The 15025-nt window shown below is 41.1% G+C and overlaps 1 protein-coding gene across 1 annotated transcript in view; it reads right to left on the reverse strand.

The window, feature by feature from the left end:
• The window catches only part of TNPO1 (transportin 1), a 158285-nt gene extending 144691 nt beyond the window's left edge, over positions 1–13594 (reverse strand). The window contains exon 1 of the mRNA XM_050943752.1: positions 13476–13594. Coding sequence (XP_050799709.1) covers positions 13476–13484 — 9 coding nt within the window. The 5' untranslated portion in view covers positions 13485–13594. The remainder of the gene's footprint in view (positions 1–13475) is intronic.
• Positions 13595–15025: the final 1431 nt, after the last annotated feature.

Genomic DNA, 15025 nt, shown 5'->3' on the forward strand with positions numbered 1-15025 from the left:
CTAGCTCTGCTCAAGCTAACATACTAAAACAGCAGTTCTCAAACTTCATTGCACCGCGATCCCCTTCTGACAATGAAAATTACTACACGACCCCAGGAAGAGGGACCAAAGCCTGATCCCACTTGAGCTCTGCCGCCCCAGGCAGAGGGACCAAAACTAAAGCCCAAGGGCTTCAGCCCCAGGCAGAGGGGCCTGTAACCTGATCCCCACCTCCATATTGGTGCACATAACAAAATTCATTCCGCACATGGGTGGGAAAAATTAGAGGGCACACTGCTGGTGACCCATTAAAACGTGTTCACAGCCCACTCTGGGGTCTCAACCCACAGTATGAGAACCACTGCACTAAAAATAGCAGCACAGCCAGGGTAGCATGGGCAGCGGCTCAGACATGCTACCCAAGTAAAAACCTGCCTGGATCCCCTAGATACATGCTTGGATGGCTGCCTGAGCCATTACCCATACTACCCTAGCTGTGTTGCTATTTTTATCATGCTAGTTCAAGTGGAGCTAGAGCAGGTCCATCTGCACGAGCTGGGAATCACACCTCCCAACTCAAATGTAGACACACCCTCAGGATGAGGGAGCTACAAAAGACTGTAAAATGGTTTTTAAATTGCATGTTTGGTAGTTTTTCTGAGCAGTTGGCTAAGTGTATGCAAGGATATGAAGCCTCCCAAATCTTATAGTGCCAAGGGCCAGTATGAGTACGTGCTATATACCTATTCAGGCATTGCTGGCAGAGGGAAGGTGGTATGGGCACCATTTTTTCTCCCCCAGCCCTTTTTGTCTTCTGATAACATTAGATAGAATCCCGTAGGTGAGAGTGAATGGGTTGTAAAAGGATGTAAAGAGTTTGTACATTTCAGCAACTGTGGGACTGGCAGAATAAAAGTATGTATGTTAATAGGGTGTACTGGAGCATTGCTGAAAGACAGAAGAGTTAAAGTTGTACTGGCAACCTTAGCTGCGCATTTCCTGGTTTTCAGAATTTTGAGTTTTGCTCAACTCAGAATTCTGCAAGGGAACAACATACCACCAAGCAACCATGACTCTGTGATAATGTAGCTTTTTGCCACTGAATTTCCTAGGGTTTTTTGTTTAACGTGAAAAAATATGTTGTTGGTATGAGTTAGTAGTCATTTAGGCAGTTGTACATATCACATTCCTCAAATTGCATATTGAGCCAGGCGCCTTCCCCTTCTCCTTACACGCACACACACACACACACACACACACACCCCTACCCACTCAAGCTGGGCCCCACCAGCCCTGTTTAGGCACATCTCCCCAGCCATGCCCCTTACCCAATGAATGCATGCCCCTCTCCAACCTGGTCCCTCTCCACAACTGAAACCAGGCCTCCCCACCACAAGCAGGGAATGCATCTTCCTAAAGTCTTCACTGCCTTGTACACAAATTGTTCTGTTGCTGGTATGTCCCCCCTCCTATAAAGTGACTCACATGCAGTGCCTGGAAGGAAGGATAACTATTTTACAGTGGAATGGTGTTCCTGACTGTGTTTCACAATGATTGGAGGGTGAAGTCTGTGGCTGGACTAGCAAGAGAAATTCACAGACAGGGATTCTGTTCCAAAATACTGACAGTTATATGTTTGAGACAGAGATCTGTCCGGTAAATGCACCTCATCTCTGAGAAACACTGAAGTGTCAGAGTTTGTAATGTTTCTCTGTCATAAAGTATACATTTTCTGGTCAGGCATGAACCCTTAGTTTCCTAACCAATGTTCCTTCAAAACTTATTCATAGCTTTCATGCAGTGTTGGGGTGCACTTGCAGAGCTAGGGCTGCAGTGTAGCTGAGAAAAGAACAGGAATACTTCTGGCACCTTAGAGACTAACAAATTTATTTCAGCATACGTTTTCATGGGCTACAGCTCACTTCTTCGGATGCATAGAGTGGAACACACAGACAGAAGATATTTATACATACAGAGAACATGAAAAGGTGGAAGTACCCATACCAACTGTAAGAGTCCAATCAATTGAGATGAGCTATCATCAGCAGGAGAAAAAAAACCCTTTGAAGTGATAATCAAGATGACTCATAGAAGGTGTGAGGAGAACTTAACATGAGGAAATAGATTCAATTAGTGTAATGACCCAACCACTTCCAGTCTCTGTTTAAACCTAAGTTAATTGTATCTAATTTGCATATTAATTCGAGTTCAGCAGTCTCTCTTTGGAGTCTGATTTTGAAGTTTTTCTGTTGCAAAACTGGGGTGCACAGTCATTAGCACCTCTCAGTTTAACAGTACAAGGCGTCAGAAGGAAATTTCTGTTTGTTTTTTGAGGGGGGTAGTCTGTAACTCAGGAACTCCTTGGTCAAATGACCCCAAATTTAGACCACTAACACTTCCCTACGCTCCCAGGAGGCACACCAAATTTTAAAGAAATCTGTCTAAGCATGTCTATTTTAGAGAACTTAGAGGTCCACCTATAAACAGATGTCATGATGCAATGTTAAGTACAGTGGTGCTCCCACACCACTATAATATGGTCTCATTGTTTCCCTGTGCTGTTTTTTGTCGGTCTGTATCTGCTTGCTGGCTCTTGTCTTATATTTAAATTGTAAGCTCTTTGGGACAGGAACTGTCTTTTTGTTATATAACTGTACAGTGCTTAGTACAAAGGGCCCTGATCCGGGCTCCTCAGCGCTACCACAATATAAATAATAACAGGAAAAAGTAACACAGATTCTGGAAAGATTTGGACCATTATCTGTGTAAGATTAGTCTCAAGCTACATTGTTTCTTAGGAAAGCAGAACTTTCAGTACGTTGTGTACCTCTGAGCCTGGAAGGACAAGGTAAGAATGCTAGAAGCTAAAACCTAGAAAGGTAATGTACTAAGTACCAGCATTCTCTATAGTGTGCAAAAATCTATTAGTCATAAGTTACTCCATTTTGAAGTGTCCAACCACAGACATATTAAAATTTTCAGTTTGCATAAAGTTCTGACCCCCCTCCCTCTGAAAATCATACCTCATTACTGGTGTTTAGTAATTTGTAAGTACTTCAGTTGGGAGATGCCAAATTTGAGATATCTTAAATAGGGTCTGATTTTCATAGGGAGTGTGGGCAACGCTTTTTGAAAATTAGAAATGTAAAGGTTTCTGAAATTGAGCAATTCAAAATCAAACATCTTAAAAATCAGTAGTCATTTGAAAAATCTTAGCCACGTGTTTTGGGGCTTTTTAAAATGTAAAAAAAAAGTAGGGCTGTCAATTAATCACAGTTAACTCATGTGATTAGCTCGAAAAAATAAACTGTGATTAAAAAAATTAATCACATTAATCGCACTGTTAAACAATAGAATACCAATTGAAATTTATTAAATATTTGTGGATGTTTTTCTACATTTTCAAATATATTGATTTCTATTACAACACAGAATACAAAGTGTACAGTGCTCACTTTATATTATTATTTTTATTACAGATATTTGCACTGTAAAAATGACAAACAAAAGAAGTAGGATTTTTCAATTCACCTCATACAAGTACTGTAGTGCAATCTCTTTATTGTGAAAGTGTAACTTACAAATGTAGATTTTTTTTTGTTACATAACCACACTCAGAAACAAAGCAATGTAAAACTTTAGAGCCTACAAATCCACTTAGTCCTACTTCTTGTTCAGCCAATTGCTACGACAAACAAGTTTGTTTACATTTATGGGAGATACTGCTGACTGTTTCTTATTTACAATGTCACCTGAAAGTGAGAACAGGTGTTCGCGTGGCCCTTTTGTAGCCGGCGCTACAAGGTATTTACGTGCCAGATATGCTAAAAATTCATATGTCCCTTCATGCTTTGGCCAGCGTTCCAGAGGACATGCTTCTGTGCTGATGATAATGCTATTAAAAAAATAATGTGTTAATTAAATTTGTGACTGAACTCCTTGGCGGAGAATTGTAAGTCTCCTGTTCTGTTTTACCTGCATTCTGCCATATATTTCGTGTTAAAGCAGTCTCAGATGATGACTCAGCACGTTTGTTTTAAGAACACTTTCACAGCAGATCTGACAAAACACAAAGAAGGTACCAATGTGAGATTTCTACGGATAGATACAGCACTTGACCCAAAGTTTAAGAATCTGAAGTGCCTTCCAAAATCTGAGAAGGAAAAGGTGTGAAGCATGCTTTCAGATGTCATAAAAGAACACCACTCCACACAGAAACTACAAAACCCAAACCACCAAAAAAGAAAGTCAACCTTCTGCTGATGGCATCTGACTCAATGATGAAAATGAACATTCATCAGTCCGCTCTGCTTTGGATCGTTATCGAGCAGAACCCATCATCAGCATGGATGCATATATTCTGGAATGGTGACTGACGAATGAAGGGACATATGAATCTTAAGCGCATCTGGCACATATATATCTTGCGATGCTGGCTACAACAGTGCCATGGAACACCTGTTCTCACTTTCTGGTGACATTGTAAACAAGATGAGGGCAGCATTATCTCCTGCAAATTGTAACCAAACTTGTTTCTCTGAGCAATTGGCTGAAATAGGACTGAGTGGACTTGTAGGTTCTAAAGTTTTACATTGTTTTATTTTTTAATGCAGTTATTTTTTGTACATAAGTCTACATTTGTAAGTTCAACTTTCATTATAAAAAGAGATTGCACTACAGTACTTGAATTAAGTGAATTGAAATATATTACTATTTCTTTTGTTTTTTAGAGTGCAAATATTTGTAATAAAAATAAATATAAAGTGAACACAGTACACTTTGTATTCTGGGCTGTAATTGAAATCAATATATTTGAAAATGTAAAAAAATCTAAAAATATTTAAATATAAGGTATTCTATTACTGTTTAAGAATGTGATTAATTGTGATTAATTTTTTTAATTGCTTGACGGCCCTAAAAAAAACCCATTATATTCTAAAGCCATCCCTGTTGCCTATAACCCTTGTGCTTAGTCTTAATGTCATGTAAAATCTGATGTTTAACAGAAAGAATACAAATACATTTTAACATAATTTTTAAAATATATGTATTCTGCTACTCCTTTAGAATGTCAAGTGTTTTTTTTTGACTTCTGTTCATCCCTAGGTTTCAGTGACTCAGCTGTGATGTTGACAACCTATGCTGAGAAACTATTGTGTTGGGGGATCTGGCTCCAACACTACAGTCCACCAACAAAGTTAAAACAAGATTTGGTCACGCAGTGTTGATAAGAGCAAAGTGTGTTTTTAATCATTTTCCCAAAATATCAAGCTCAAGACTTAATGCAGAGTTCATTCTGCACTACAAGACAAAATTAGGTTAATACCATGTCAAGGGACTACTGTATTATAACCAGATTTCTTTCATATAGCAGTGACTAAAATGTACATGGGACTTAGAAGGTCAAAGCTATACTTTTACTCCACTAAGAGGAAACTTCAGGTGCCTTTATTCCATTCTGCCTAGCTGCAGATTGAACAAGACAAATGACAGCAACTAATTGATTTATACAACTTCACAACCAAAAGTGCTATGAATTTTATTCTCTTAAATTAAATCTCATATTCTGGACAGTCCAATGAAGTTAATTGCATTGAATTTATTAAGTTTTCCATGTCCAGTGATCTGTGTTTCCTCTGTACCTGAGGTATTACATTTTTGTAGCTTCTGTGAACAGATGTTTTTAAGAGGTACTTCAGAACTCAATATGACACAACGTTACAAATGTTTCCAGTTACATCTGACAGTTGCCTGTTAGGTATGATATTATAATGCAGTGATTCTCAAACTTTTGTACTAGTCACTCCTTTCACATAGCAAGCCTCAGAGTGCGACCCCCCTTAAATATATTAAAGAGTGTTTTAATTAATAACACCATTATAAATGCCGGAGGAAAAGCGAGGTTTGGGGTGGAGGCTGACAGCTCGCAACCCCCCATGTAATAACCTCACGACCCTTGGGGTGTCCCAACCCCAGTTTGATAAGCCCTGTTATAATGGCTCCAAAGCTTTTTCATACGATGGACCATATCTGTAAACAGAGATCCTCTTGTTAACCACCAGCCTCCCAACTCTACAACTTTCCTGTGGCACCTGATCTAGTGCTTGGTTTCACAAAAAGAGCATCAAAAAGATGAAATGAATGAACAAAGTAGCAATAAAGATTAACTTGATGCAATGCAGTGCATATGGTTATGTTTTGCATCTTCTACTTGTTAAATTCCTTCTCCTTGCAATCTGTAGAGATTTACATTAGTATCAAATCTGCCTAAATATGATTTGTGATGGCAGCAGCTCCACAGACCACCAGTTGTCTAGAGATCACATTTTAGAACCATTAATATAGCATAAATCCACTAGCTTAAAACATATATTCCTTAAAATCTACAGTTCAAAATCTCCATTCTGAATGTTCAATTCTACATCATAGGTAGAAAGAATGCAATGACAGTAGATATTCGCATGTGCAAAGTGCTACAAAATTGGGATGACCACTTACTAACAAGAGATAGCACCACGAGAGTAATAGTAATAAAATAAAAATACTTGGCATTTATAGAGTGCTTTTTATGCATAGATTTCCGTAAGATTTACAAGGAAGGATAAGTTTTGTGTACCCATTTTACAGATAAAAATACAAATGTAATGAGAGGCAAAGTGATTTTGCCCAACGCATAATAGTAAGTCAGCAGCCAAGGTGGAAATATGGTAGAGATAGAGGTGAGATTCTGTGCTGCAATTCAGACACACAGCAAAGAACTGACAGCCCAGGAGAGGGGGAAGGGAGTATATGGTGGTAGTATAGCTTTTTCACCTTTATGCCCTCCTGACCTTGGGCTGCTCCAGGAGTTGGAGAGGCCCTCAATTTAACTTAGACAACCCTGGGGGCCTATATAAATTACAATAACCTTCTTGAGTTTGGCCTGTGGGCTGCAGAGGTAGTTAGAATCTTAGCAGGACTGCATGTGTGGCCCCAGACCCCAACATATTCCTCTCACTGCACAACCCTACCCTATGCCTTCAGGGGGGTCCTCAGAAGGCAGTCTTAATGCTGTCTTCCACGGTGTCTTTCGGGGGGGGAATCCTCCACAAATTGAACTGAGGCTTTTACAGACCTGTAACATTGTTCTGGCCCTTTTACCAGGTAGAAAGGGACCTATGCAGGGGTAAGGATCTCATCCCAGGTCTCCTAAATCTCAGTCTGGTGCTCTAATATATTTGTTTTCATGTTTATACTTATAAAAAGTTTCCTTGTTTGGGAATACTTTTATGGCACCACATATTTTGTTTTTTTTTTTTTCCTGTCTTCCAAGTACACTGGACCGATTCAGTTGGGGATTGGTCCTGCTTTGAGCAGGGGGTTGGACTAGATGATCTCCTAAAGTCCCTTCCAACCCTGATATTCTATGACTCCAGCTGCAGAACACATTAACAGTAAATATAAAGGTTGATCTCAACCTTGGCCAAGTGCAAGATGCACCTCTTTAATGAGGCCTTCCCTTAGTACTGGCATCTTCCCAGAACCAACGCACAATATGAGAGATTAGAGGGGAGAAAGTAGAAAGTACAAAGGAAAGAAAGGAAGAAAGAAGGAAGCAAAACAAAAAACCAAACACCTAATCATCCACATCGCAGATAAGGGAGGTTGACCACACTGTGCAACAATTAATTGTTGTTCTTACTTAAATACCAGGTCAATAGGTGTTTTAGTTACTACGGAACTACTGTAATCAATGGAATGGGCAGATCTTAATACTATCTTCCACTGCAGCATAAACAAATTTATACAATGGTCTGAAATGTATACTATGACCATGTGTTGTGGAAATATAGTAAGGTTAAATGATTTCATGATACAGACACTGCATAGTGTCCTCAAAGCAATCACAAATATATACACACTGGAGGTCATGGAACAAATTGATAAATTAAACAGTAATAAGTCACCAGGACCAGATGGTATGCACCCAAGAGTTCTGAAGGAACTCAAATATAAAATTGCAGAAATATAATTGTGGTATATAAACTATCACTTAAATCAGCCTTCAGACCAGATGACTGGAGGAAAGATGGCATAGTGCCATTTTTTAAAAAAATGCTTCAGAGGCAACCCTGGCAATTACTGGCTGGTAAGCCTAACTTCAGTACCAGGCAAACTGTTTGAAACTATAGTACAAAACAGAATTCTCAGACACAAAGAGGAACATGATTTGTTGGGGAAGAGTTAACAGGGCTTTTGTAAAGGGAAATCATGACTTATCAATCTATTAGAATTCTTTGAAGGTGCCAGCAAATATGTGGACAAGTGTGATCCAGCGGATATAGTGTACTTGGACCTTCTGAAAGTCTTTGACAAGGTCCCACACTAAAGGCTCTTATGCAAAGTACACAGTCATGGGATAAGAGGGAAGGTCATCTCATGGATCAGTAACTGGTTAAAAGACAGGAAACAAAGGGTGGGAATAAATAGCCAGTTATCACTGTGGAGAGAAGGAAACAGCAGGATCCCACAGAGATCTGTACTGGGATCAGTGCTGTTCAACATATTCATAAATGATCTCAAAAAAGGGGTAAACAGGGAGGTGGCAAAGTTTGCAAGTGGTAAGAAATTACTCAAGATGGTTAAGTCCAAAGCAGACTGCAAAGAGTTACAAAGGGATCTCACAAACTGGGTGACTGGGCAACAAAATGGCAGATGAGATTAAATATTGATAAAAGCAAAGTAATGCACATTGGAAAACATAATCCCTATATATACAAAATGATGGGGTCTCAATTAGCTGTTACCACTCACGAAAGGGATCTTAGAGTCATCGTGGATAATTCTCTGAAAGCATGCGCTCAGTGTGAAGAAGCAGGAAAAAAGCTAATAGAATGTTAGGAACTCTTAAGAAAGGCATAGATAATAAGACAGAAAAAATCATAATGTCACTATATAAAGCCGTGATACACCCACATCTTGAATACTGTGAGTAGTTCTGGTCACCCCATCTCAAAAAAGATACACTAGAATTGGGAACAGTACAGAGAAGGACAACAAAATAATTAGGGGTATGGAACAGATTCCATACAAGGAGAGATTAAAAAGATTGGACTGTTCAACTTGGAAAAGAGATGACCAGGGGGCTATGATAGAGGTCTATAAAATCATGAATAGTGTGGAGAAAGTGAATAAGGAAGAGTTATTTATCCCTTCACATAACACAAGAACCAGAAGTCATCCCATGAAATTCACAGGCAGCAGGTTTAAAACAAACATATGGAAGTTCTTCACACAATGCACTAGAAATCTGTGTAACTCGCTGCCAGGGATGTGAAGGCCAAAAGGATAACTGGGTTCAAAAGAGAATTAGGTAAGTTCACAGAGGACAGATCTATCAATGGCTACTAGTTCAGACAGTCAGGGATGCAACATCATGCAATTGGTGTCCCTAAGTCTCCAACCGCTAGATGCCGGGACTGGATGGTAGGGGATGGATCACTCAATAATTGTCCTGTTCTGTTCATCCCCTCTGAAGCATCTGGCATCGGTCACTATTAGAAGACAGAACACTGGGCTGGCTGGACTATTGATTTGATCAAGTATGGCCATTCTTATGTTCATATGCACTACACAGAGATAACTAATTTATATTTAATATGTCAATTTGGTAAACAGAGATCACTAATACATTCGAAATAACTCTCTCCTCTCAGTTTATTACAACTATTTTTTTTCCTGTGGCCTCCTAAGTCTCAGCTTTCCAGATTGCAGTATTTTCAAAATACTGATGATGACTAGTTTCTCCACACATAAAAAGAAGTGCAATAACATCACCCTCTTACTAAAGTTACTCAGTTACTTTGGGTCTCCATTTATTTTGAGAAACAGTTCAAACCTCCTCCTTTTGTTAACTACTGTTTATAGACACCCTTCAACCATTCAGACCTTCATCCTTTATGCTGATCTCATATTCTGTAACTCAATGGAGTTCACTGGAGTCACTCCTGATTTCACTAGTGTACCTTAGGGCTTGTCTACACCAGAAAGTTACACCGGTTTAACTCAAATCTATTTAAAAATCAGTTTTGTTAAATGGGTGTAAAGCCTTGTGTAGACACAGTCATTTCAGTTTAAAAGTAGCTTATACTCATTTAGCTTAAGTGAGTAAGGATTTGACTTAAGCTAAAAGATATAAGCCACTCTTACACCTAAATAAAGCCTGCTCAACATAGCTACAGTGCTCAGGGATGTGAAAAATCTAACCTAGCTCCCCAGTGTAAAAGTAGCTAGATGAACAGAAGAACGTTTCTGTTGACCTACCTACCATTCTAGATAAGGTGGTGATCCTACAGCGACAGAAAACCTCCTTCTATCACTGTAGGCTGCATCTACACTACAGGGTTATGCCACAACAGTTACACCATAGCTATGCCACTGTACACCTGCCCTCTGTAGGTCTGTACAGAGATTTGCTGTTGTACGTTTTTTAAACCAAACCAGTTAAACCTTTAGTTAAACTACTGCAAGTTTGTTTGTAAACAGTCTTTGATGCGAATCAGACCTCTTGTCTACCACTGGCTCCTCAGTCTCTTCTTACCATCTCACCACCATTTGTACAAGGGCCTTCTTTCCAGATCCTGATATTGGAACAGTCTTTCTGCATCTCTTCCCCTCATCTCCCATCTATTTTCTAATCTCAGCCAAAAAAAATTTTGCTTTGGCCTCTCAATTTCTCTCTCTCTCTCCTTTTGTATTTAATTTTGATTACTGGTAAATTATTTAGCTTGCAAAATCTTCAGGGCAGGCACCTTGTCTTCCATTTTATACAGTGCTGTACACATTTCAGCTTTATAAGGTAATTTACAATAGTTTGTATGAAATATGCTATACATAATTAAACTGTGTAATAGGGAAATAGTTTAGCAATAAGCTTCCATATTATACTCAAACAAAATGCACTTTTATTTAAAGGTTTTTAATTGTATGCCATGTGTCAGATTTGAAAATACAAAATCTAGACTCAGCCTCAGAATCATTCAATCTATAGTAGGCTTCATATTTATTTCAACAATTCATTAATTAACTGATAACACTAATACTGAGGCTGGCTAGGAAAAAATAATGCATTCTTTTGATGGCTAGAAATGAGCCATATCAGTTTACTTCTCTACCTTCATTAAAATATGCCATTTTCTACTTGTTTGTGAGGATAAATAGGTCAGTAAGATATTTCATGCACAATAGTCAAGATTTCCCACACTACTGCCATAAGACAGCGGGAAGAGTTTTTAGATATATTTTAATTTTACCTGCCCAGACAGCCTGCAAGAGTGGATTAATTTAATAAATAGTCACCACCACTGGGGATAGGAGTGACATGACAGAGTTACAGCAAAATTCGTCCTTCAGATGCAATAATTGGGCTCCCAGGCCTTGTCTATATCTAGCTTTAAATATCTATATTTTAAATACCCCATTTTTGCATTACCACTGGTAAAGCCCCACTGATGATAGTGCTAACATTTGTATCATCCTGTTGTCTAGATCTTCAGCACCTGGACTACATTAGTACAGCTGCACCCATGGGAGATTTTAAAGTAAAAGCTCACTGCAGACAGGGTGACTAGGATTTTGGACTCCACTGCAGTCCCCATACACCAGCTCTGGAAGGATTTCTCAGTGGCGCAGAGCAGGTATAATGGGCTTATGTCACCTCTCCTTGTAGTCCTGGCACTGGGGTGCACCAGAGGCATGACTGGGAAGGCACAGATATGGGAAAGGTGGAAACATGGCCAAATTGAACAGTACTCAAGCTATTCAGGGCTGCTGGACAGCTCCATAGGGAGGAACAGCAGCTGGCTACAAGTTAGCACTGTCCCTGGGGTTGCTCTAATTTACATTAGGGACCACTAAGGTCCCCAGCTTCCTCCTGAATCTGGGAGATGCCAAGATACTATAGAGTCACTTTCTCTCAGGCCATGCCAAGCAAAATTCAGCTGCAGCCCTGAGTCAGGACTGGAGTTGGAAGTCACTGAGAACTCTGCATATGTGCGAAGGTAGAATTTGGTTCTTAAATCAATATTCATGCCAGCCACAACTTCTGTACTTAAAGATTAAAAATATTACTTTCTAACCCATTTCACATGCTCATAATTTTCCAAATAATTACCTTTTGTGTTTAAATATTTTTGAGTTTTGTCTGACTACTGATTATTTTTGGGGAAAAGACGGGCACATTCTCCAGCCATTTTATAAACAAAAAAAATTACAAGAGCATAGTTTGCTCCCGTTGTAAAAAAATATGACCCTCTTTCCACCCATTCTCCCAGTCATAACTAAAAAAAAAAAAAAAAAACAGCTGATCATCAACGTTTCAAACATGGTATGCAAAAAGGATTTTCAAGAACAGAACAAATATTGCCAATTTTTTTAAACTGTGTATAAACACTTGTCAAGGGCTCTGGGTTTAATTCCAAGTTCTGCCACAGGCTCCTTATGTGTCCTTGAGCACTAAATAATATATGTGAAGAGCTCAAGCTCTATGGAGATAAGCACTGGATAAAAAATTAACTAGGCAAAGTTATAAGGAAGGATGTGCAGTGGAAAATTCCTTAAACTGCTACCTGCTCACTTGGATAATATACAGTCCATATGTGTACACAGATGTACAGCATTTTGGTTACAATTTTCCAACTCCAGTCCTGAAACTGGAGATTGCAAGTTCGAGAGAAAGAGAGATTACTGATCCCAGATGTACAATACCTTCCCTCTCAACTTGTGTACATTTCATTTCAAACATTCACTTTAATAAAATTTTAAATCGGTTCTTCAGAGCAAGGAGCTGCAGAGATTACAAATGGAAGCAAGCCACTCCGTACCAAACCTAAAAGTCTACTCACCCTCAGTATTTCCACTGCTCCATTAGCGCAAAGGATTTACAAGTCCCATCAGTTAAGCCTGCTGAATATATAAACCATACCAGTGCTGGACTTTTCTGTCTCTCTTAGCTTTTCTTTAAAGGAAAAAACCCACACAACCAAATCTAGAGATCGGGGAGACACAGAGACTCACGATGAAGGGACCAAGGCAAAAAAAAAATGCAAAGTTTATGTTACAGAGGAAACTTTCGTTTCTTGACTGTGTAGCTTAGGCTTGAAGCCTGGGTATTGCATTAACCTGACCTACAGCCTCGCGATGGCTGGTACTTAGCACACAGCCCCTGTCCTTTAAGGGCCCCCAGCCTCCCGGAGAAAAGCCACGGCACTGCATCACTGTCCTTAAGCAGCGCGGTGACTGGAACCCAAAGCCGGGGGCGGGGCGGGGCACAGCGCGGGACTAGACATGCCCAGCTCCCCGCCCCACGCCCCGGGGGCGCTAGGGCCACTCACCCTTTAGGCCCGGAGGAGGAAGCATCCCGGGGGCGCGTGCACTGCCGCCGCCCTTATCCGCGCAAGCTAGCGATGAAGGCTTGGGGGCGATGGCCCCGCCCCCCCTCGCGGCGCTCAGACACCTACCCACACCATCCCAGAGCCCGGCAGCAGGGGAGTGGCGAGGGACGGGAGCGGCCCGTCCTCTCCCGCTGCGTCTCAGCGCCCGGCAAGGAAACGCGACTCCGGCCCTTGAAATGGCTGAACAAAGGGAACCTGACTTCACCGCCACCGCCCGTCCCATTGGTCGGGGGGCGGGATGGGGCGGGGCCTGGCACGGCGGGGGCTCCACGTCTCTGTAACCGTGGCAACGGTGGCTCCAGCTGGACATGTGGCCTGGTGTGTGCTGCAGACAACAGTGAAATGGCTGCCCCGCCCCAACCCTATTCCCCTACCCCAGTATCTGCCCCCCCCCTTGAGAGTCACAAAGAGATACAGCCAACGCCCGTCTCCCAGTCACTGCCCCTGCACAGTCACACACACACACACACAGCCCCCTCCCCTTGCTCCCGCCCCTGCAGTCACACACACACAACCCCATCTCTGACATACCAAACCCGCAGAAATTCGGCTTGTTTTTAGCTTAATTGGCTTGTGAGTTGCTTGTTGGCTAGTTTTTAGTTTGTTGCTTCTTTATTTATTTATTTGATCCACTCCCAGCAAGCACAGGCAAGGGGGGAAGAGAGTCAAGGGTGCACAGCGAGCCCACCACAGTCCCAGACTGCATGCCGAGGGGAGTCTAGTCACATAGTGTTGAGGTTCTTAAGGACTGGCTTGTTTTGAAATGGATTAGCTTGATTTTTGGCTTATTGTGAAAGTCAGGGTGCTTATTTACCCCATGAAAGCTGGCAATTGTGCCCACTCCCCTCCCTCCCAGCCACTGCCTCCTGCACCGTCACACATAGCCCACTCCCCTCGCTCCCAGCCACTGCCCCCTGCACCATCAGACACACCACTCCCCTGTCTTGCAGCCAGTATCTCCCCTCAGAGAATCACAGTATTGCCAACCCCATGTGTTCAAAAATCATGAATCAGGCCCCCAGAATCCTGAGATTTAAAAAAAAATCAGTTTGGGGTACTTTTTATTTGCCTTCTGGTTTCTGAGTCTTTAGGAGACACTTAGCTCATGTTTTCTACGTGATCATGAGAGCTAGATACTTTTTAAAGCTGAGATTCTCACACAGTCACTTGCCTCCAAGAGTTGGGGCTTTAAGATTGTGGGAGTCTTGATAAAATCAGGAGAACTGGCAACACTGCATCCTTAAACAAAGTCCCTCTCCCAGACAATGTCACCCCACACCACTTGAGTCCCACATACAAACAGTCCTCCTCTCTCAGCCACTATCTGTCCCCATCAGAAGTGCTCACACACACACTTTTTCCTTCTCTCCCAGCCACTGATACCCTTAAAGGGTTTCCCACACAGAGCTTCCTTTTCTTCCAGATGCTGTTCTAAGAGGGTCCCACAACCCTGGATTGTTGCCAACTCTTGAGATTTTTATCATGAGTCCTGCAATATCTGGTCTGTTTCTTAAGGACCCAGCTTCATGTGATTACATGAGATTCTCATCTCTTTTTAAAAGGTAACTTTCTGCCCCCTATGTTGCAGAGAAAAACTTGAAAATATAACCCAAGCA

The sequence above is a fragment of the Gopherus flavomarginatus genome, chromosome 3, assembly GCF_025201925.1.
Source record: "Gopherus flavomarginatus isolate rGopFla2 chromosome 3, rGopFla2.mat.asm, whole genome shotgun sequence".
Lineage (NCBI taxonomy): Eukaryota > Metazoa > Chordata > Testudines > Testudinidae > Gopherus > Gopherus flavomarginatus.